This window comes from Neopelma chrysocephalum, unplaced genomic scaffold, assembly GCF_003984885.1.
Source record: "Neopelma chrysocephalum unplaced genomic scaffold, ASM398488v2 Primary Assembly neopelma1_96814, whole genome shotgun sequence".
NCBI lineage: Eukaryota > Metazoa > Chordata > Aves > Passeriformes > Pipridae > Neopelma > Neopelma chrysocephalum.
The window spans coordinates 2,085,973-2,109,790 of record NW_020925458.1 but is presented as its reverse complement, the minus strand read 5'-3'; the positions used below and the strand labels follow the sequence as shown (position 1 = coordinate 2,109,790).

Here is a 23,818-nt window from a genome sequence, read left to right as displayed (position 1 = left end):
ATAATATCTGATAAAAGCATACATAACACACCAAGTTTTTATTTAGATGCAACAGTAGCAGCAATGTGAGACAGAACGCACAAGCATCAGTTTTACTAGATACCAATGAAAGTTGATGCTGTTCTTAATCCTTCATGCTGAAAAATGAAATGGACTACCCATCAGTAATTTAATTCTTTAGGAATGCATTGCTCAGGTTTATTATGAAAAGAAAATTGCCTCTTTAACTGGCATAGATTTACACACATTCTCCTCTTCCTGTTCTTCCTGCCCTACATTTCTGGCACAGGGATTAGGTCTGAATACACCTCTAGCAGCAACTACCTAACAGAGTTGTCTACAAGAAACAAGTGTCAGCATACCCAGAGTGCAAACAAGAGTGTCACTCTAGGAAAGCCACATTCCTGACCATGCCTGCTTTGCCAGGCTATGTGCAATGAAGTTCACCCCACTCAAAGCCGACCGTTTTGTCTTCGCAAGACAGCTGTTGGTTCTACTCAGCTTCAAAAACCCAACAGCATACAGGCTCCAGGACAGATACATGATGAACACACACATGCACAAAGAAATGATACCTCAGAGAAATCAGTTGCTTTTAAGTAGCTCTCAAAACTACCTACACATCAGTCTACAAGTACAGTCAGTAGCTCCCCATGCACACAGTTTGGACAGAGTGGGCTTCTGATTTCTTCGTTATGCAGTAATTTCTGTAGAATTGCATCCAAGGACAGCGCAGTTTCTAAACACGTGTAATAGGCAGAACTAATGCTCTACAGATATCCAGAATGTTGGCATTCTTTAACTATGTAGGAATTAAAAGTGTATCACAACTTAAGCTCTATCTTAGGAGTCTTGCCACATATTTCCAAATTACCAGCATCCACTTAGACCATCTCCAAGATCACTACATCCTCTGAACATCCAGCTAGCAGCACAGATGATACAGGAACCACCTGAAGTAACAGGTCTAAAGCAAGTTGGATGATGCCTATTCTATCTAACTTAGGAAAACCTACACAACTTAAAAAGCATGTAGGAAAAACAGTTTTCTAAACAAAATCAGAAGCAGGCTGAATTTTACTTTAAGACAAAACCTAAACTAGGTCCCAAAAAAACCTTGTAATATTTACCCTCCCCCCCATAACCTGAAACCCACATGCAGGCTGTCATCTCTTTATAGAAGAGAAGGAAATCATGGAAGTCGCCCTCCTGAACAACTGAAGTCGCAAGCTAGTTGCCATAGGCTCTGAAGATTAACATGAACTATCAATTTTCCACACCATTAATGATGAGTATCCCTCATATATCAGAGGATTTTCACCAAACCCAGGAGAAACATTAACTTCAGTAAAGTGCAAGGAGAGAAGCCTGGGAAACCAACAAAAAGTTGGTGTACTCATATGGAAGCAAGGATTACTGCAATAGTCCTTAAGATCCATCACACAACAGAAAGTTAGCAGGGCTTCTCTTTGAAGACCAACATTAATGGGCAACAAGAACCCTAAGGTACTTGGAAACTTGAATCCATCAGGTTAAAGTCTTCCTGTTCACCAAGAAGGCAGTCATTTTTAGTAAAATGAAAAACTAAGAACTACTAGGGGAGAAAGGGAATCTACTCTTAATAAATCTGCTATTAGAAATACTCTTAACTTCCACCTGTATAGATCTAGGAACTTGATAAAGCTTTTCAAAATCCTCATTAACATCTGGCTACCAAAACCGCCAGAATCAGGCTGGGCATGTAATTCAATTACAGTGCATCCTACCTCACATTGCTTTTCAGACTGGCTCTTTACATCATCAAAGACATCCATATAAATTCTACAGATGATAAAAGCATCCAACACACATCCTACACAGAACTGACACAAACTGGAACCATAATTTCTTGGGCTGAGAAACAAAGAGACCTCAGACTGCTTTCAGATCTGAAAGAGTTCCAAGGGCATCACTCCACAGCTCACATTAAGCATGAAGTAATTAGAAGTACCTAGTTCCCTAAAATAAATAATCACAGTGTACTTATGACATATCACAACTACCCCATGGTTTAAATTAAACTTCCCTGTTTACTGTTATAAAACCTGAAGGGGAATATCATCAGCCTAACACAATGGTCCTGAAAAAAGTTACCTACACTTGAGTCATACTAAATCTATACTCGCATATAGGTAGGTATACTGACATTTCTCATGCAGTAGAAACATCCAACCTTTCTGTCATGACCAATGAAAGCCTTCTTAAATGAAAAGCCTCTATTACAAATTACTTTAAAAGGAAAAGGAAGGAAAAGACATTATTTGTTGTAAATCCGTAAGTCTTTCCACTATTTCAAGGAAGAGTTAATGATCAAGAAGCTAACACTTGTAGAATGAGAACTGTCTCCCTGAATGAGAACTGTCTCCCCGAAACTAACTAGACTACAACCAGTGCTACACCAGCAACAGAAATGAAATAGAGTAAGTTAAGAGGAAAGGGTAAACTTTCATATGACACAGCACTGTAGACATTTGCTTATGGAACTACCCAAATGTCCAGTTTCTGATTTGAAAGAGATTCTTAAGCAAGCTGTAGTAGAGACTATCTACAGTTATCTCAGTTAACTTTAAGATCTAAGCATGTGTTGGATTCCTCACAAGTCCGAGGATTTGGCTTTCTTCTGTTTAAGACAGGTTCACTTCTTCTGTATTCAAAGTCAGTTATTGGGAGCAGAAGAAAGTAATGTATTTTAGCATTGTATGAAACTTCACAGCACACCCTTAACTTCAAAGTTTTTAATGGCTCTTTGTGATACCCAAAAACACAAAGGTGAAATGGAAATACAGTGAATAAAGTGTCAGAAGGCGAAGATGACACTGACAGAAACTCAAGAACACTTGCAAACAATGCTGCCTCCAGGGAAAAAGCTGCATTCAGAAACTGAAAGGAGAAGATGTTCTGTCAGGCAGAAGTTACATAGCCACAACTGGATGCCAAGCAATTTGGTACTGTCTGATGGTCAGCAGTGATAAAACTGATACTTCAGTCTCTTTCTCACTGATGAAGAAAAGGCTCTTAAACAAGCACTACAAATCTTTTAAATCTTGGAGCTTATCAAGAACTGTGACTCCAGTTTAATTTGAAACTGAGAAATTCTGTTCCTCCCAATAGCCTTGGATTTTCTCTAAAAAGAACCATCTCTGCAGAAATATGTGGGCCTTACAACTACTGCAGCAATGTAGTTAAATACTAGACATACAGCCCGAGGTGGGGTGTGTAACTATACAATTTAAACAAGAAGTGGAAAGAGGAACAAATGAAAACTCAGCCCCTCAGAGGGGGCACATTTTTATGAAATCTAAAACTGCATACCAATGTGTTCAAGTTTTGCAGAGGACCTGTGATATGTAAATCTAGCAACACTACTGCTGAAGTCAGCTTTCTCACTTAAGAAGAAAGTCCTGTTTCACCTTTTAAGAAGAGCTGCTCTAGAAGAACACAGTGACATAGGAGTGTAGTGACATAGGGGGGCTGGAGTAGACAAATTCAATGCATTACAATGCATATCCCTCAACTGTAACCTTCTTTTCTGTGTTTTTTTTTTCTTCCGAACTGGAAAGATGTAACAGACAAAGGAGCACCACTTATGGTTTGAGAAGTTGTGTACCTGTGTCCACCTCTGACACATAGTCCTTCCAATGTATTAAAGTAATTTTGATGGCAGGAACCAGTCTTGGGTCTTCCATTCATAAGTAATTTTTATTCTGTTTCAGATAATGTAGAGTGTTTTGATGTCATGTAAGAATATACCTGCTGCAGGAAAAACAGAGCTGAAACTATGCTACCCATGAGAACCATCAACCCTGAGAGATAAAAGGGAAAAGAGCTTCTCCAAAACAACACAGCAAGGATAGAGAATGCCAAGTACATCTGGCAGCAAAATGCACATTCCACACCTGAAAAACAAAACACCCAGGCACAGGTAACTGTACAGAAGATAGTACTCACAGTAAAATATGAACCTGGAAGAACAGGAGTGAAGAGATAAATTAATCCGTTTCTGGAGCAGAAAATGACTGACTGTGCGGCAAAGTACACTATGACCTCCCTATTTATCCACATCAAGCATAAAGGTGGCAGGATACACATGTTGTCTACAGACATCAAAGAGGTAAACACTAATGTATGAAAACAAAGTCGTGTGAGCACATATGTAGCTACCATAAGAATGTGCATGCTGGGTGACACTGAAAGAAAAAAACAGTGAGACCCTGAAAGAAAAAAACAGTGAGATCCTGAAAGATTTGTATCAGTAACATCCACCAAAAGCCCAATCGCTGATAAATGTACAAGTTTCACTTTCCAATGGTTTTTCTTTCCAAAAGCTCTGAGTTCCAATACCTTAGACTGATCAGCTTAATTGTGACTATCTTGCCACATTATGCTTCTGTGCCTTATCTAATTCTGTTGTCTAAGTATGTACTGCATATATGCACATAATCCTATTGTAAGAGCAAAAAAAGACTTGTTTCCACCTGCTGAAAGGGAGTGGCTAGATCCTGAAATACACATAAACAGAGGTCAATCTTCTTTTTCTTTAGTAAGTCTAGGCCAAAGAAAAATCAGAAATGCTGTGAAACTTTTTCTACTTCTGTACTTTTAACTCATGAAAAATAATAGCATCTACAAAAAAACAACATCATTTCACTGCAACAGTTACAAACACTTTCTCAGAAATGTTTGCTCACTGTTAACTTACATATATCCACAGTACTGTAAAATACAGTAATCTTAAAGTCAGGTCTTTGAAATCACACCACAACAGATGTGTAATTTCGAGAAAAAATATCTTCATTTTGATCATAATAGTTGACTAAGTTATTTTCAAGTATTTCTTGCAATATTCAATGACATATTTGCATTTCTATTTCCACCTTCGTAGTTCTCTAACATTTTAAGTAGAGAGCTTATACAGTCACAGATACAGACCCTGAACTCAGCACAGAGTCAAAAAAAATGCATTAAGTTGTATCTATTACTAGTAAGAGGAACAAAAAGTGCTCTCAGAGTTACCTATTAAAATAGGTGAAGCTGGAATAGCTGCTCTAAAAACTTATTTTGGAAATCTAGGTTTAGTTAATACTGAATATACCTTGCATCCTTCTACCTGCATGCTACATTGCACAAACTGCAGTATTTTTACTAATCTCAGTATCAAAAATTAAAAATACTCAACTCGTTCAAAATTTTATTTGTTTAGAAGCGTAAATTATTGCTTTAACACATATTACTAAAAAACAAGATCTGAACGATTTCTCAAGCAAATGAAGTGGTGCAAATCTGTTCATAAATACAGAATCCTTCCAAACTCAGGACTTCCCACCCACCTATTGCAGGCTTTAGAATTTGTTATTACTAGAAGGGAAAAAAAAAAAAACACTGAAAAAAACCCACCCTTAATGCCCTCTCTCCATTTAAGAATCAATTTCAAGCCCTTAGTCACTAAGTTCTTGATTACAAATCTCTACTGTAAGTGCAGATCTGTAATTTTGTGCACAACTGTTATATTTGAAATAAAGTTAATCCAAATCAAGTAACAAAATTTGCCCTAATGGGAGTTCTCCTTCAGCTCCACTAAGAGGAATTCAATATACATAGGAAATAATGAAAAAAATTAAAACAACACTTTACTTGGAGAAAGCCATATTAAAAATTTGGTTATAAAGTTTTTTTTTTTCTTATAGAGAAAGCATATATTTTAAGTTTCATAGAGACAGAAAATTAATACTTTACAGTATTTAGGGATGAAAAATATCATTACTCCCAATGGATTTACCACATCCGACTGAAAAGTGTTAAAAATTTTTTAGTATTTTTTCCTTGGTTGCAATACTGAACTTGCTTTCTTTGACTCCAAGCTTCTTCAAGAAATTCTTGGTTTATACAAACCAAATAACAATACGTGATGTCCTCAAAATAGTATCAGGAGCACTTACTCATCGTACTTGATATGATAAATAGCTTCTTCATCAGTGTCCATACAGTCTGAATAAGATGTGGATGGTGTACTGTCCAAATTATTTGCATTTTCTCTAGAATGATCTTGATTTAAGTTTCCATTAGTCCTTTTGTAAGTGTTACCACTCTTCCCTTGAGCTTTACCATTCTTATGTCCCTTTGTTGCTCGGGTAACATTTTCTATATGAGCTTCAAACCAGGCTCCAATGCTGACATCACGGGCATCTACCAATTCATTTATCTAAAAGGAAAATCAAATAATGAATTAATGCTTATTTTATATACTTCCAATTAAGAAAAAATAAATCAGTCAACTTACTGTGCTACTGTTTATAAAACAATCAACTATAGTAACCAGTTGAGCTTAAGCAAATTCAAGTAATATGCAGTCATGAATACTTTCATTTACACTTTGAGTATTTTATTACTCTTCCTTCATTGAAATCTAGTATAATCTGTATGTAATTTTCGTATGTAAAAGCAAGGCTAATTTTCTTCTGGTTTTCCCTCCAAACCTGAAAATTAGCTTGATCTGTCATTATACTTTCCTCTTGTTTCACCAGTTGTTCTTTATGGCTAAAACAAGCACATAGAGCATCAAAATACTATCTCACAACCCAGCAGTTTACAGACTTCCCTGAGCCTTCAACTTGGAGTTATTATTTAACCTTCTACCCTTCTGGCCTGCATGATTTTTTTTAACCAATAAAGACTCAAGGAGAGAGATTAAACAAGTCTAACAAGGTTGCCCACACAGTCAGCCAAAATGTTATGACTGTAAGAAATGAAACTATCTCAAGAATTTCTCCCTTCTGTACTCACAAGTACTACCGGTATTAATTTACTGGCAACCAAACCATTTTATTATTCTAAATCACATTTAACTTTCTGAAGTCTTTAGCCAATTAAACAGTTAATAATACTGAGAACACTGAAAGAAAAGATTTTAAAAATACTTCAAAAGTACACCAAGTATAAAAAAATTACTACAACAGAACTACTGCACACCCATACCACAGAAAATATCTTTAATAAACAATAAGAGACACATGCATGTACATGGTTTAAGCTCCACTCTTTGTCAAGTACCAACATCATACCAGAGAGATACTCACTCTTAGAAACCCCAAAGGCTGGTTTCTAAGATCTGAATAACCTTATTATATTTTCACAGGAACAAACACAAAAACATTCCCTATGAGTTCTAACATTTAGGGTGAATCAGCCCTTAGGTATTGGAAAGCAAAACTGACAGCAGTTTGAGCTAACAAGTTTATCCCAAGAAAGCAATAGTTGGGTTTCTTCCATTCCTCTTCCTAAGATAACTTCCAAAACTCAAGGTTTTATTTTTCTGCTCATGTAAAATACATGCATGGACATGTATTTTCTTATTCTTTCTTACAATGTACAGTATTCAAAGTACAGCTTTTTACCAGAATGACAATTTCAGCCACATAACAAACAAATCAGAGAAGGGCAGCCTCATTTTAAATCTGTGAATCTATTATAAACATAATCAGTGGATTCTGGCACTTCTAGAGGGAACCCTCGTGAAGGCATCCCTACACAACCTTATGTGTTTGAATCAGTTGTAGCTCAAAAGGGGAGCTTTAGTTCCTCGTCTCAAAACACAGTTGAACAAGATACACACTAGTAAAGATTTCTCCATCTGCTGCTACTTCTTACAACCAGTTACGGAAGTGCCAGAGAAACCATGTTAGCAAAGTCAAAAATCATCATTACCAGATGCAGAACAAAACAAAACAAAACAAAACAAACAAACAAAAAAACTACCAAAACAAACAAAAAATAGAATAAAATCATAAATCAGTGCAAACTCCCTTAATCATTCCTCTTCAATGCATGCTTCTGTAATCTTATGTGAACAGTTACAAAACATACTTCCCACCCTTGCAAAGAATAAGGGCAAGTAATTATTTCCACAGACCACTGAGGCACATAAGACAACTAATTTGCGTTAGAGGTGTCTTGTTTAAAAGAACTGTTTTATCAGTAGCTCTTTATGGACAGTATTAAACAAACACTGATTTTAATTATAGCTTCAGTTTGTGTGGTTTTTATTCCAAGCTAACGTTCTTGGGTTAAACTTTTTTACTACAGCCAGAGTTTTTTGGAAGAAAAGTTATGAAGATCATATGAGAAGGGGAAACATGCACATGGCTTCTGAATGAACTTTGGTTTTTTTAACATCATTCCTGCATGCCCAAGCAGTGTTACTGTAACTCCTCTCTTGCAACTTGTCTTGTATTCCTCCTTTTGGCCATTACTTAGCCAAGGCAGTGTCCTTCACAGGTGCCAAGTTCACCTTGAGATGGCCCCCCAGTTCCTAAATGAGATACCACTAATGGTTTTCAGTCTTAGTAATAAGGAACAGGAGTTTAAACATAATTCCACCCTGCTACTAGTTCTTCAGAGCACATATAAATAACAGACATCAGGTACAACTGGAATATAAAACAACCTAAAGCATTCTAATTTACATAATATACAATGACCACAGAGGAACTCTGTTTAAATCACTATTTTAACCATCTAACAATAATTTAATTATTCTTAACATTTACTTCCAATATCAACTCTACCCTTTTTTTTTTTTCATTATAGGTCCCATACTGGCTACCTTTCCTTTCGGCAGTTGAAATCAGAAAGAGAGAGGATGGCACAGAGGCTGGGATTATCCATAACATCGAGTAAGTAACAGGTATTTTCTTGAGTCTAGCTCTGAATGAAGATCCAGTGAGGCACAGGACTTTCCTCAGACAGAAGCTGTACAAACTACTTCTTCCTGTAACTAAACAATTCCTTATTGTCTAACAAACAAGCAAATGGAAAATGATTAAATATATCAGTCTGTTTAGCCATCTAACATAGCTTAGTTTATGATGTTTTCTACTGACTTTTATTAAACAACTTTACTACTTTTGAACTACAAAAGTGGCTAAAAATACATTCTTCAAAGTTTTCTAATACTGTAATCTTCTACACATTCATACTGTTATCTACAAATGGGAAACAATGAAATGACTATACCCTTAATTTTTCTCTCTATATATAGAAAACATACGGTTGGCTGAAAAAGTAATCAATTCACAAGTAATGAGGCATAAGATAAGTGAGAGGCCCAATTTGTTTTCTCAGCCAGTCTCCTCAGTTCTTCCAACGATTTAAGGCAAGTCTGCCAATTTACCACAGTCTCAACCTTCTATTCCTTCTCTGCAATTGTGGACATTTTCGGCAAAATAATTACTCTTATGGCTATGTCTTATCTAAAGAAACACACAAACAGGAGGTGAATTGCTACCATAGACACACATAGATACATACATATACACATACATTCTACTAAATGTCCAATAAGCTAGCAATCTGGAAACTGCCCATTTTCTGTTTAAATTAAACTTCTGGTAGTCTGATGTAATTCTACATGATAATATCAAAAAATTCAATGAGGTACAAAACTAAATGAATACTACATAAGTGATTCCTAAAAACCCTATATTAAGAGAGGAATCACCACATCACATACAGCTTAAAGAAATTGTGTATTTCCAGAGATAATCTCGTTCTAATGCAGCACTGAATCATTAGTATTAAACCAATTATTTGGCAAGCTTGAAGAAAAAAAGAAGGGGAAAAGCTACACTTCTCCACATATTTTCTTTATTAGCTTCTTCTGTCCACAAAAAAATATTCGTTTCACAGCTACTCTAAACTTTCTGGAGAACAGATTTTGGAGAACACAATGTGTCAGTTTGTGAACTCTCCTGAAACGTGAGTGGTACAGGGACACACTCATGACTCTGCAAGAGTTAGTTTAAATGAAGTGAATTTCACTTAAGACAAACTGGAGAACTATATCAAATCATAAAAGAAAGCAATGAGGTTACAATCCTTTAAATAATAAAACAAACTTTTTTAACAATAAAATCAAACCCAAAAGAGTGAGGTAAGTTTCCACCTTTTAAAAAGTTTGTACATACCTTGTACAGTCCAATGCCAGGATCTATGAGGAACGAGCGAGATGATGTAGATGGCTGACTGGGTGATCCACTATTTGGTTTTTTTGCTTTGTTCTTGCAGTTGGAAACAGCACAAGGATTGACTTCTCCATCTTGATCTGTCACAGAAGCGGTGGTAGGAGCTTCAGATTCAGAACGTATCAAAAGCTGTACTATGTCATTTAGTCCAACATTGTAGTCAAATAAAGTGTGTCCATCTTCTAGCTGTCAAAAGAAATGTGTACTTGTAAAATTCCACCTTAAGGTACATAAGTAGTTTGCAAATCTTCCTTTTACGGGCATTAATTGTATGGGCCAGAAGAGAAAAGCCATCTATTACAGGTAAATAAAAACCTAAGTCTTCAGTACATGCAAAAGCAAACTCTCATCAAGGAAGGCTTAAAACTACAAACAGACATCTTTACAGACTTTGGACTTTTTAACTATGCATCAACTTCCAATATAATGCAGTGATTTTCTTTTAAAGAAATAGGCAGAACTCATATTGTCACTTACAACATAGACAGTAAATATAAAAATATGTGAGAAGTTTTAAATTAATAATTGTGCTGTGTGCATTTCAGCTATGCAATTCACAATTCCCTCTTTCTCAATCTTTTCTAGAAAGCAAGACAGTACCTGACGCTTCCCTAGTATTTTGCAAACTATTTCTTAAATAAAACATCTACATATAAAAAATTCATGCTCATACAACCCCATTTACTTTTCAAAACTGTAAAATCTGAAATTGTTGCGCAAGAGAAACTACATCTAGAGGGAAGCAAAACAAAAATAGGTACTGGCCTTCATGAAAAGAAACCTCCTAAACTGAGAGCATTCGAAAACATACTTATTCCAGATTTAGCCAAGTTCCCCATCCCCCAAGCCCCCACCCCAAGATCAAAACAAGATTGAATCTGAAATCAAGTCTTTTAACCAATCAGTTTAAAACTATTATAAAAACCATAAAGTATAAAACTATTATAAAACTGAAAAACACACACGGTGTAGCACTCCCTCAAACAACTTCATACGTCAGGCCCCACTATATTCCAGCTGCAATTAGATCCTGCAGAACATCAGAATATAAATAGTAGTAGACATTTTAAATCATCCATAGAACACGGCTACTAAACATTATTTTTGGATGCACTCTGCAGAGCTTTAAGATACCTGCTATTATCTTTGTTTTACCTAATGATCTCACCTATGTACAATTAAGCTAAGAAACTCACACCAAGGAAATGACAAGTTGTGTGCTAGGAAAGAAATACAGGGAGTAGTGACCACTGCTACTTTGCTCAGTTAAACGCTCAATGACCTACAGCATCTTTGAAGTAGAGATTTGATTCACCTAAGAGTACAATACATTGCTTTGAGATATTGAAACTAGTATTACACTTTACTTCACGATGCACTGGGAGAAGAACATGCATGACTGAAAAACTCCCACATCTTTCCAAACTACTTTTGCAACAAAAAAAATTATCTACCCTTTTTCCAAGAATAGTTGCTACTTTCAATACAACTTGATGTTTCACGAATCTTTTCAAACAGAACTGTTTTCACGACCTTATGGGTAGTATCAGTACAACAAGAAAAAGCAGGGAGCAGGAAGGAACAGAAAAAAATAAAGAAGGAATTCTCAAGTTTCTCATTAATGTTAATTTGAATATTTTCTCTAACATTCAAATGATCTCAAGATAGACAAAATGGAATGCATATTTTTTCCTTCATCCGCTCTGCTTTCTCAAGCAGCTCTAAAGGGCAGGGGACAGTTATGAACAGAAGCTGACAGTCAAGAAATGAATCAGTTCTTCCACAAATCTAAGATCTGTGTGGAAAAAAATTACTCCCTTTACTGCTGATAACAACTGTACCCACCCACAACTGGATCTATAAACAGGAGTACTCATAGCTTGTTTCAAAGTAATTGAAGCTGACACAGCTGTCTGGTCAACAGCTACGGGAACAATCCTTGTAATGCTGACTGTTTTCAAACCAGTTCAACACACAGCATACAAAACTGTCCTGAAGATTTTCATGCTGTAATTATTAGAGGAATGCAAGCCTCAGAGGAGAAACCTCCAGCAACTGTGATTCTACAGGTGACTACCAACACCGCATCATATGCCAGGACCTTTAGGCTTAGGGCTTCATACTGAGGAGCAAGCTACTTAAAAAGTTCAAGCAACCTTTTCTGTCTCACCATGTCATATACCATACATTTCTATCCCTTTGAAAAATCTTTAACAAAGGGGACAGAAGTGTTCTTGCAGCCCTACAACAAGACTGGAGGCTTTCCATACCAAGAGAGGTTTGCATTTTCACTGTTTTAAGTTTAAAGTGCTATTCTTATATTCAGAGTACAAATAAATCCCAAACAAAAACAAATAATCACCTTGAAATAATACACCATTCAGTAATGACTGCAGAACAAGTTATATCTCCAATACAAAACTCAATCCTCCCTATTAGTATGAGGCAAAAAAAAAAAAAAAAAGACTGAGCAACCTGGTCTAGTGGAAAGTGTCCCTGCTCATGGCAGGGAGTTTGGAACTAGATGATCTTTAAGGTCCCTTCCAACTCAACCATTCCATGATTCTGTGATCACAAGTTTTTTCCTCTGTTTTTATTATTTGTATTCTTTGCAGGAATATTTTGTGACACCAAAATAGTCATTCTATGACTAGTGAAGTTACACTAAAGTCTAAAAGCGTTGTAACAAAGATAAGATTACTATAAGCACACTTCACGAGGCAGTCTGCAGTGTTTGGCAACATGACAAGGAAAGAGTACCTGTTTACAATATGAGCAAAAAGTATGTTCTCGAGTATGAGCAACTGTATAAATTTAGACCAAGCCAATGACACTGCAACAGTATCAGCTTCTAGAAACAAAGGAGAGAAACACAGAAATTCAATAAGCAGAATCAAGTTCACAATGCTTTTTGCCTTACAAGAACTAAAGTGTGAATCTGCAAGTATACCTATACCTAGCATTACTGCATCACTGACAATTGAAATCATTTGAATAACAAAATTGGAAAACAGTGTTTAAAGAAATCCATTCCATACAGAAGGAGAGCAGAACTATAGGATGTTCTTTCTTGAATTAAAATAAAGAATTTCATCCCATTCTGCTGTGTAAAGGTACTAAGATTCCCTGAAAATATGTTTGCCTGGTGAGTGTATTAAAAGAAAAGAAACAAACATTACATGGTTGCTTAATCATTCACTAAGCATTTAAGGACACTTGTCATTCATAAGTTTATACATGCAAATGAAAAACGAAAGTAATCACGCAATTATCAGATAATCAATCTCATTCAAGTCAGTTATGATTTCCTAATGAGTGATTAGAACATGTACTAAAGCAAAAATAACTGAACAGGCAACTTCATTTACAAAATTTTGCTAGCTCTTCTGATCCTACTGTCATTACAAGAAGATGCATTTGTTCCCTTAGCACTAGATTTTACTTTCAGTTTTTCTTCCTCTTAATGACTGGTATGCTTCAAAAGCCCCTGAGGCTTCATTAACATATTCTGAATGAAATAGCACTAAAGAGCAGCTAGCTTCACTGTATCTAACAGTCTCTCATTATTCTAAATACAAGTAGAGAAACGGATTACATCTTTCAAGTGTACTCTTACCATCATATGTTACAGACACTATCAATTTCAAAATACTCCTAAAAAAGGTTGTTATACATACTTAAAGGTAAGACAACACTGTGTTTACTCTACTACACGAGAGCAGCTGTAGCAATGCAATACTGGAAGTGATACCTACCTACTACCACTATTAGAAGAACTGTCTTATAACGTCAAGCCACAAATTACTTTAAAAGTATGTAGAAGCTGCACTCACGCGAACATGAACGATCATGCAGAATGTGGTATGACACTGACCTGAGGGAAAAAAATTAAGCCTGACAAGTAATTCCCCAATTATTATCATGTTAACTAAAAGTCCCAGCAGAAACACAGTTCATTATGGGTTATACAGCTTGTACAGAAATCTCTCAAGAAAGCACATAATAATTCCTGTAAGAACACATTACCTACTGTTATTATCTTAAGGTGTGATCCAGAAGCATAAGTCCCTGGGTCACCTTAATCCAGTCATTCCACTTGACAATCAAGATACTTAATCACTTATGAAAGTGTGCCTTTAAGCATCTTCTGAGGGTATCTTTTCCAAGAACTAGAGCAATGCCTATATCTAGCAATACAGATGAAATAAACCATAATGAATGTAGGTGAGTTCTTCAATTAACAAAGTATGATGAAAAGTTAAGCAACACCAATCTTTTATTCTGCATAGGCATTATGTGCACCCTATAAATTGAACAGGAAATACACAAGGGTAAAGAGTTTTGAGCTCAAGTTCAGTAGAGAACCTTGGTTAAGAGTTGTTTACAGGAGTTATCCAGAGGCTAAATTAGTCTGAAGAAATCCAGAACCTATAACTTCCAGCAAGGTACTCATTCATGCAAGCAAAGTGGACTTCTATAACTACTGGTATTTCCCATCTCAAGACTGATGTACAAAATTAAGCTTTTCTGCCTGCAGGAAGGCTGTTGGAATTGAATTCCACAGAAGCATTCCAACACATCTCTAACCAGCATCTAGTAATGAAAAGCCTAACTGAAAATTCAAAATCAGCTTACCAGTATGTAATAAGTGAGTTCTAGGCAATGGGACCAATACAGAACAAGGAAATTTTAATAACCTTTACTGCACAACACTGGACCCCTTCGGTTAAGGACCTCAGCCAGTCTCAGTGTGTGCTCGGTTTGTTTACACTTTCAAAGCTGAAAGAGAACCTGAAAAGTATTTTTATTTCACATGAAAAACTTGTATCTGAAAAGAATGCTTCAGGATTCCAGGATTTTCAAATTCGTGTATTAACCACATTGAAAGTACTAGGCAGGTTTTCACAATAACTGTGTACTGGAATTGTCTCCCAGGGAAGTACAGTTTCCTCAGCTGCAACAGAGACAAAGATTAAATAAAACAGGATCTAGTAGACAAACACAAAAAGAAAGTTACTGTCTTTATATGAATTGGGATGTTTAATATGTGCTGTCTTCAAGTGTTTGCAACTCCAGGAGATCCTCTTCCTCCTCAAGCAACTGTAGTTTCAATAATACCTGTTACAAGACTCATACAGGCTGCTCTGTCAAAACATATTTTGTCTGGTGATGATTCTATTTAAACATCCTATAATTCTTGCACATGGGGCAGTTCTAATGCCATCAATGACATTTTTTGAGTGATGTAGCAGTAACTGTTGAGGGTCCAAAAAGATATTCCTGGCCCTGAACAACCAAACTACTCAGACAATTTGTTATATTAAGAGGATAAAAATGCAAACATCTTTAAGCAAAGACTCCACATCTATGAGGTTTAGTGGCTCCTTCTCACATGTCTATGGCAGACTGGTTCTCAAGTGCAGGCTTCATTATACTCTCTCCACATTTTAAATGAGGTTTTTACATATATCCTGTGTAGTCATAAGGACACCCTGTTCATACTGTTCACAGTGGTACTCCTGAATGTTTTCTCTTAACTCTCCTTATTGCTGCTGGCTTTAGCAAAGATCCTAATACAAACTAGACAGCAACACCAATCCCTCTCATACAAAAACTAACTACAGTAAAGATTTACTTTCCTAAATAGGAAATAAATGTCTATCTTACTTGGAAAAAAAAAAGAAACCCTAGGGCACAATCAGAAACAAAAAAGAAATCCTAGGTTAACCTTATTAGTGCTTTTTATCCTGGTTTGGATTTCATGGCTTGCTGTTAAAAGTAAACAGACACAAATGACAGATTATTGCCTCATTTCAAGAAGGAAAATTTATTAACTAAAAAATAAAACTATTGCTCTCTCTTTGTTCTCTCTCTTCAGCACTCAAGTAGGTGAAACATCTGGACAACCAAGTTCTCCAACAGTGTCTAGATCCATGTCCCTCCAGAATGGAATACAGACAGGCCACAACACTTCACAAAACAGTAACCAAAGAAGTTATTAGTGTCCGGAAAATATGGTCCAAATGAGACTCATTTCTGTTGATTTTTTGCCACAAGAGTGCACATTTCAGAGCAGCCTACAAGAACGTCTGAAGACAGGATGCCATCAAAAATCACAAGAACACAGTAGGACAAACTAGTCTTCATATCAGAGAATACGCCCCATTTTGACAACCTATGCATGTTACACGACAGCTAACAACCTGCCCTGGACTTAAAAAAAAAGACAATCTTAACACTGGATAGTATCAATTGACTTACTGTCAATAAACTGCATTTTAGGTAGGTATCATATTCTCACTGAGAATCCCACAGTCTCAGCAGAAAGCATACAGCAAAGGGAACTCCTAGGGATGGAAGAATATTCTAAGAAAGGCTTTTCTACAACTTCAGTTACAACCAAAGAGTATGATCACACTACATTGTGAATTTGCTGTGCTTGTTCAGCTCTCCACACAAAGAGGAAGTCCAGCATGCTATAAAACCCTGCACAACCTAGGAAGAAATTACAGAATCTTGTTGCTGACACTGTCTGTAATTACACATCAATCTCAGTACAAACACCATGAAAAAATGTATATTAGTTATCTTTGTACTCAATTAACAAGACCAGCTTTCTTGAGAAGAAATTCACACTTTTCCTGAAGTTCTATAACTAAAATTAAGGATAAAAGCCCACATTTTAAGGCCACATTCTCCAATAAACAAGTGGGTTTTACACCATTTCTACAAAATTATTTACAAAGTGTACAGGTGGTACCAACATATTTTACCTTTTAATCAGGAATAAACACAATCCAAAACAGATTCCAGTGTACAAGATTAGTGCCAACAAAAAAGAGCTGAAAGTCAAGAGATGTAAGAAAAGAACTTCTTTACTTTATCAGAAGATCATGGTGAAGGTAGCCATTCTCAGTCTCGAGCAATGACTTCTACAGGGTTCAAGTCTGCACCTCTTCCGCGTTAAACTTTTTAAAAAGCAGTTCATGTTTTGAAGATTATTTATCCTTTTATTACTGGGTGAGATACAGGAAAAAAATGTTAATTTAGATATGATATTTTCTTCTTGGACGCAACTCTAAATCCCATTAAAGGAACATCCACTCATTAATTTTTAGCTTGAAGATGAAGTTAAAACAGCAAGGTTGCTCTTCTTTTTGTGTTCTCAGGAATCTTCTCATTAGGTAAATAAAAGTTCATAGTGTCTTCTGGATGATATTTAGGATTACCTGATACTTTCATAAAAAAAGAAAAAAGCATGTCAAAATATAAAGCCACAGTGAAATTCCCAGAAGCATGGAAAGACTCATCCATCCCTGTGTTGATTAGATGAGAGGGGTCAAGTACCTCCTGTATGATGGTATGGGCTTCTACAGCACAGGCAAATGAACTTCAGCAACAGCAGTGCCAGTGAGAGCAAATGACTATCTGCAGCTTGTAAGGACACCTGTAATGAAGAACTGGTTATTATCAAGCTTCCATAATCAACAACAAAAATCTAAAAAAAAACCCAAAGCCAAAACCAAAAAATCAATAACCAAGTATATTTTTACATAATTTTACAGTTAAATCATGGCAATAGAGATTCAGTTAATAGCTTTTAAAGAAGAGAATCCTCTGATAACTTCTATCCATATTATTGATATCCACATCTGATCATATTCCATCATAGGAAATCCTCATTATGTAGTGTCAGTGTAGGCCTTGCATCAAGTGTGTTCTGCATCTAAGGGTTTATAGAGTCCTTTCTAATTTAAAAAAAATCCACCTCATTTTCCAAGAATTTCCATATTAATTTTAAAAGTACATATACCGAATTATCCTAACTAAATTACATGTATTTGTGACACTCAGGCACATGGTGTGACTTTTGGGGATGTGTTGTGAAGGGCTAAGAGCTGGACTCAATGATTGTGGTGGGTCCCTTCCAACTCAGCATATTCTGTGAATAACGGCCATAAAATCTAGTTGGCTCTAATTTCTTAGAAGTTATGTGACGTTTTTCCAGGTTTCTAATACTTAAGTAACACACGCAAAACAGTACAAAGTATTCTGGTTTGACCCATGTTTCTGCTTTTCCTTCAGTTTGTTTAGGTGCTTTGAATAACAAAGATAATCATACCACGGAATGGTAAATTGCATTAATAGCTTTACATTAAAAATTTAACAGGAAGATGATTTTAGTAAACAACTTCTGCAATCATATAAAAAAACTCACTCATAGGGCTACTAAACCTAATGCCATATAAGTTCCAAGTATACACTTATGAATGTGTCAGGAATTTTGGTAAGCAATATGATCGTATCTGCCCAGATAACTCTCCTCACGCTACAGAGTGACTTGTTACCAGCTTCAAAGAATGGTAATCACTTCCCTTCTAAGACTTCTTCAAACTATTTCTCTGAAATATAAAACTTAACTACTCCAGCTGAAGATTTCTCACCCCAGATTTCTGCCTGAAGCAGATGGGGTTTGGACAGCTTCAGCTGAAAATGTTTACAATTTTCCAAACAAAATAAAGTTGGAAAGAGTCCGTGTTAAGAAACTCAGTTGTTCTAGGAATAGGTTTAGCACTCCCATTCTTGAGGGAAATATTCCAGGAGCAATGCTTTTCTATCGTTCTGGAAATTCATCCAAGCTGTAGGTATTAAGAAGCACTTAAAATGCAGTTTACAAACCCGAACCTTGGAAGCTTAAACTCACGTGATATTCTATCCATTACTCATGTGCCAGCCCAGGTCCCCAGAAGCTAAAGAGGTCTTGTCTAATAAAGGCACATCCTATTGCCAAATTTTTAACTGTGTTTCACCGAAGCTACTTTATCACAAGGATGCTCTCATGCAAAAATAAAGGTCCTCCACTCCTCCTACCCCTCTAATGTTTCAGTTAAATTTTACAGAAACAAAACCCTAAACACTTGGGCATTACAGCATGGGTCTGAGAAATCATACTTAACAGTAAACTTGCATGGCTAAGTAACACAGTGCATACTATCACATTTTTTTGTGCCTAAAAGCAGAGCCAAATTTCTCCTACTGAAGTAGGCCTGATTTACAGCAACTTTCATATCAAGTAAATAAATAGCTTCAATACTCTCACTTCCACCTGCTGACTTCAGTCTCCCATTGTGCTGGTTTTGGCTGGAGTAGAGTTAACTTTCTTCACAGTGGCTGGTATGGGGCTGTGTTTTGGATTTGGGTTGATAATATAGATATGTTTCTGTTATTGCTGAGCAGTGCTTGCACAGAACCAAGGCCTTTTCTGCTTTTCATCCTGCCACACTGGCAAGGAAGGTGGGGATGCATGGGATGTTGTGAGGAGACACAGCCAGGGAAGGTGATCTAAACTGACCAAAGGGATATTCCAGACCAATGACATCATGCTCAGGATATAAAGCTGGGGGAAAGAAGGAGGAGGGGGGAGGTTTGGAGTGATAGCATTTGCCTTCACAAGTAACTGTTACGTGTGATGGGGCCCTGCTCTCCTGGAGATGGCTGAACAGCCCATGGGAAGCTGTGAATTAATTCTCTATTTTTCTTTGCTTGTGTGCATGGCTTTTGCTTTCCCTACTAAACTGTCTTTATCTCAACCCACAAGTTTTCTAGCTTTTATCCTTTCAATTCTCTCTACAATCCTGGTGATGGGGGAGTGACTGAGCATGGTATTTTCATCTCCAGCTGGGGTTAAACCACAACGTCAATGAAACAGGTTAGGAGTGGTTTCCTCACCAACAAGATTAATGGCTTCAAAAGCAGTTTCAGTTCACTTCCTCTTACATATACTGACAAAGAAACCTTTGGTGGCCAATGTCCTGTTTTTCCCCAACTCTAGTAAGCACTATGGAAAAGATATTGAGACTTTTTTTTTTAACAACAACCATTTACAAGTTTTCACTGAATTCGAATTCCAGTGGGATGGGATGGGGTGATGAAAGAAGCCCACACAAGACATTAGTTTTTACCTTCCACAAACAACCAGTATTGCTAAGGTACAAAATTCTGCATCTTTAGTTCTGTGCAAAACATAAGTAGGTATTAACACCCCTTAAGCTCTCTGCTAAGTTTCAAATTTAAACTTCAATGTATTTTTACTGCTCTATTTTTCCATCATTGTAACTGAAAGCTAGAAATCTCGCAATATGTATAACTTGATTCTATAGAGATCTGGTCTGGTAGGTCAAAATGCCAAGATATATCTCCTTCAATTTCTTGAATAAATTGAGAACTTCTGTTCTCATCAAGAGCAGCTTCACAGGTTTTCCAATTAGGAGAGAGAATATGTTGCTGGAAGTCAGCTTGTCTTATCTTGCTTTTCTGAATTTCTCTAAGAACCTCCACACAATGCATTGTAATTTACCAGTTTACTCAGAGTTAACAAATAACATTGAAAAAGCATTAGATATGAATAGTCAGTGGTGGAGCAAGGTTAGAATATGTTTAATTCCAGCATAAGAAAATATTTGTGGCCCTCCAAGAAAATCCTTCCAGACAACTATCCACCTTCTTCATGAAAGAAAGCAAGAGACATCACTGCAGGTTTTAATGTTCAGCAGACTTCTGTGGCTAACTGCAGACTAGGTTATTGAAGCACGCTAAAGAACTATACATACGTTACTATTCCCTTTCCTCAGAAAGTTCTACCTCAATCTACAGAATGACTTGACTTCTGTGGCTGATAGACAGTTACTCAGCTCTGCAGAAATGTGGATCCCAGAGAGTCCAGGATGTCCTCACAGACCAGACCATGTTATACAGTAACACTATCTGGCTCAATCTTCACTTCCGCATGTGAACTGCAGTAAAAGTTAAAAAATAGACACCAGCCTATTCAATAAAGTAGTGTTTTTTCTGGGTTTTACAAGAAAAAAAAAGAAAAAAGAAAAACAACCCCACAATAGTAATACAAAGTACTACAATAATCACAACACTAAGTTTTGTCCAGCAGTTCTAGAGTATTTTAGCCCTTAAGAACAGGCATGCGATGTACCGCCCACTTACGTTCTTGCATATGTGCTTGAAGACCAGACAACAGCAAATCACTGTATACCACATAAACTACATTAACTGGACATGGGCACTCCTGAAGAACTGCAAAATAATGGCTCCAGCCCAAAATGTTAGTTGAAGCTGTTCTCTACTGCAAGCTAAGAGCACGATGATGACAAAATTCAGCCCATAGACGGTGACTCACTTAGGTTCCTACATCCTTATAACCTCACATTCCTCCCATTTTTAGAACATCATTATGTAGTCAGTCTTCCCACCACCTGCAAGATCTGAGTACATCTAGAGAGCCTACAGTAAGCAGTGTGCAGTAGTAAACTCACGGTTCTACTAGCAGACTGTACAGATTTAACCATGCTGAGGGTTAACCAAATAAGAAAATAGTTTGGCCCAGATAATATTTTTTACAACACATGCAGCAATCTCCAGGTTTTTTCAAGTTTCCACCTCAATATATTGCTTTCTGTCCACCTCATATTTAATTGAAGTGCCCTTTTTTATTTCGATTTATTTTATCACAGCTCTGAGAGACTTGAAGTTGTTTACAGTTTCCTTTACTCACGTCTCTCAACATCCAGTTTTACTTGTGCAAGAGCAACCCTTCTGACCTTTTTTCTACTTACAAGCACCATGGAAACAGAAAAGCAACCCATGATCAACAAGGAAACTTCAGAATTAATTATGGTAATTGCAAGAAAATGGGTATTTATGGGGAATGAAACTATAAAAAAGAACTCCTTAACTCTTCACTGAACATAATCCCAGATGTGTCCTAAATTGGATATATACTATGTATTACACTCACAAATGCTGCTCATGTAGGAAATTTCACTATTGCATTTTCTTAAGCAAGAGACATCTGTTAACTAAAATGTTCATTCTAATTGGTCTGGCCACTTTCAGACTACATAGAAAAGTACAACTGATTACAGGCTCATCTTCCCTGCTTCTCGGGTAAACCTCGTGTTCCACACCAACCTCTGCACTCAAAGAGATGTGCCAGCACATGTCACACAAATTCAAGACTGGTGTTCCTTGATTGGGCCCCTTCTGAGAAACATGCAATTGTCCTGAGTTTTCTTTACAGACCTGTCCTCCAACACCACCCTCACCCTCACCAACTTGTAGAACACAGAAATCTAGTCATTTACTATTGAATTCACAATCTAGCCTTAGCATCCAGCTGCTAATGCTTACCTCCTGGTCAAGGTTTAAATTTGTATTTCCAAAGTTTTTTCCCCTTATTTGTAAAGATACACACTTTATCTCTTTTGCGGCAGAAATCCCACTGCCCTGTATTACTCAGCTTAGGCGAACACTACAACACACATCTGCTCTATGAAGATGCATTTCAAGAGTCACTTTCCCAGTGACACAGCCGGTGCCTCTCGTGTCAGGTAATAGCTGAGCCTCACTTTCACAACTCCAGCACCGAGTACTTAGTTTATGTAAAGCAGCTTCAAAGGTTACACCCTTCAGCAACAAAGTTACAGCCTGAGGCGACCTATTCGGAACAAACTGTATCCAGCACGGGAGGGCAGCGCAAGTACCAGCTCACAGAACGCTTCCAGCCAGTCACCCCTGCTACACCGGGCTGCCCCGCTCGAGATGAAGCGCCTCTCCAGACCCCCAGCAGCCTCCCCGATCCTGCCCGGGACACACCGGGGCTCACCAGCCGAGGACACCCGCGGATCACGACTTGTGCCCGCGAAATTAACCCCGTGCCGCCGCCTCTCCCCGCCCCGCCACGTGCGGACCCGGAGCGGCGTTTTCCCTGGAAACCGCTCGCGGTCCGCCCGCTTCCCGCCCTGCCCGGCCAAGGCTGTGGTGGGGCGGGGGACACTGGGAGGGCGCAGCTCCCTCCTCCCTCTGCATCCCTCCGGCCACCCTGTCACTTGGGCAGGATGAAGGCGGGGGCCGGGGGAGGAGCCTCCAGTCGCTCAGGTGGGAAAATAAACACACAAAGGGCCCTCGCTGGCACACGGAGGGGGGATTTACTCCCTCGCGTTTTCACTCCCTCAGGGAGAAAGGGGGGGCGCGGGGTCCCGGAGGAGCCTGTCGGGGGGGCTCCCGCTCCCTTCCCCCCAGGCCCGGGAGTAAACAAAAGCGGGAGCCACAGGACGGCACATGGGTAGAGACGGGGACCCCCGCGCCGCACAGAGCCGGACCCGGGACAAGCGGTGACCGCCGAGGGTCCGCCCAGGCATGGCAGCTCCCGCCTCACCTGCTTGCCCCGGTAGAAGAGGCGCTGGCGGTCGGGGCTCACGCGGAAGGTCTCCTGGATCTTCTCCCGTAGGCACTCGATCTTGGTGAGGCGGCTCAGGTCGTCGATGGTCTGGGTCTCGGTGCCGTCGATCTTGCGGACCTGGATCCACATGGTGCCCGCCCGCCCGGCCGCGGGCACGGGAGCGGGGCCCGGGGCAGGGGCTGGGGGCCGCTCCGCGGGTGAGCGCCCGCGGCGTGGGACTGCAGCGGAGGGGTCCGAGAGCTCTCCCGCTCTTTGTTCGGCTCGGCAGGGCAGGAATTTGAAACCCCGCTGAACGGGCGCGACCCTCCCGCCGCAATCCGGGCCGCCGGCCCCGCTCGGCGGGGCGCGGGAGAGGGAAGGGAGCCGAGCGGCTCCCGCGGCGCTCCCCGATCCCGCCGAGGCGGCGCGGGAGGCGGCGGGCAGACCTATGGGGAGGCGGCGGGAGCCATGGCCCGGCCCGGGCAGTGTTTACCGGGAGCACCGCCGCGCTCACATGGAGGTCACGGCGCCA

At 38.6% G+C, this 23,818-nt stretch overlaps 1 protein-coding gene across 3 annotated transcripts in view; it reads right to left on the bottom strand.

Annotated features, from left to right (window-relative positions):
• The window catches only part of UHRF2 (ubiquitin like with PHD and ring finger domains 2), an 80,120-nt gene extending 56,330 nt beyond the window's left edge, over positions 1-23,790 (bottom strand). Inside the window, exons 1-3 of one of the 3 annotated variants that reach the window (XM_027709625.1) lie at positions 23,284-23,790; positions 9,999-10,241; positions 5,976-6,238 (exon numbers count right to left, since the gene is read on the bottom strand). In XM_027709625.1, the coding sequence (XP_027565426.1) occupies positions 5,976-6,238; positions 9,999-10,241; positions 23,284-23,436 (659 nt within the window). In that variant the 5' untranslated portion in view covers positions 23,437-23,790. The remainder of the gene's footprint in view (positions 1-5,975; positions 6,239-9,998; positions 10,242-23,283) is intronic. The other 2 variants (XM_027709623.1, XM_027709624.1) reach the window with 2 other exon arrangements.
• Positions 23,791-23,818: the final 28 nt, after the last annotated feature.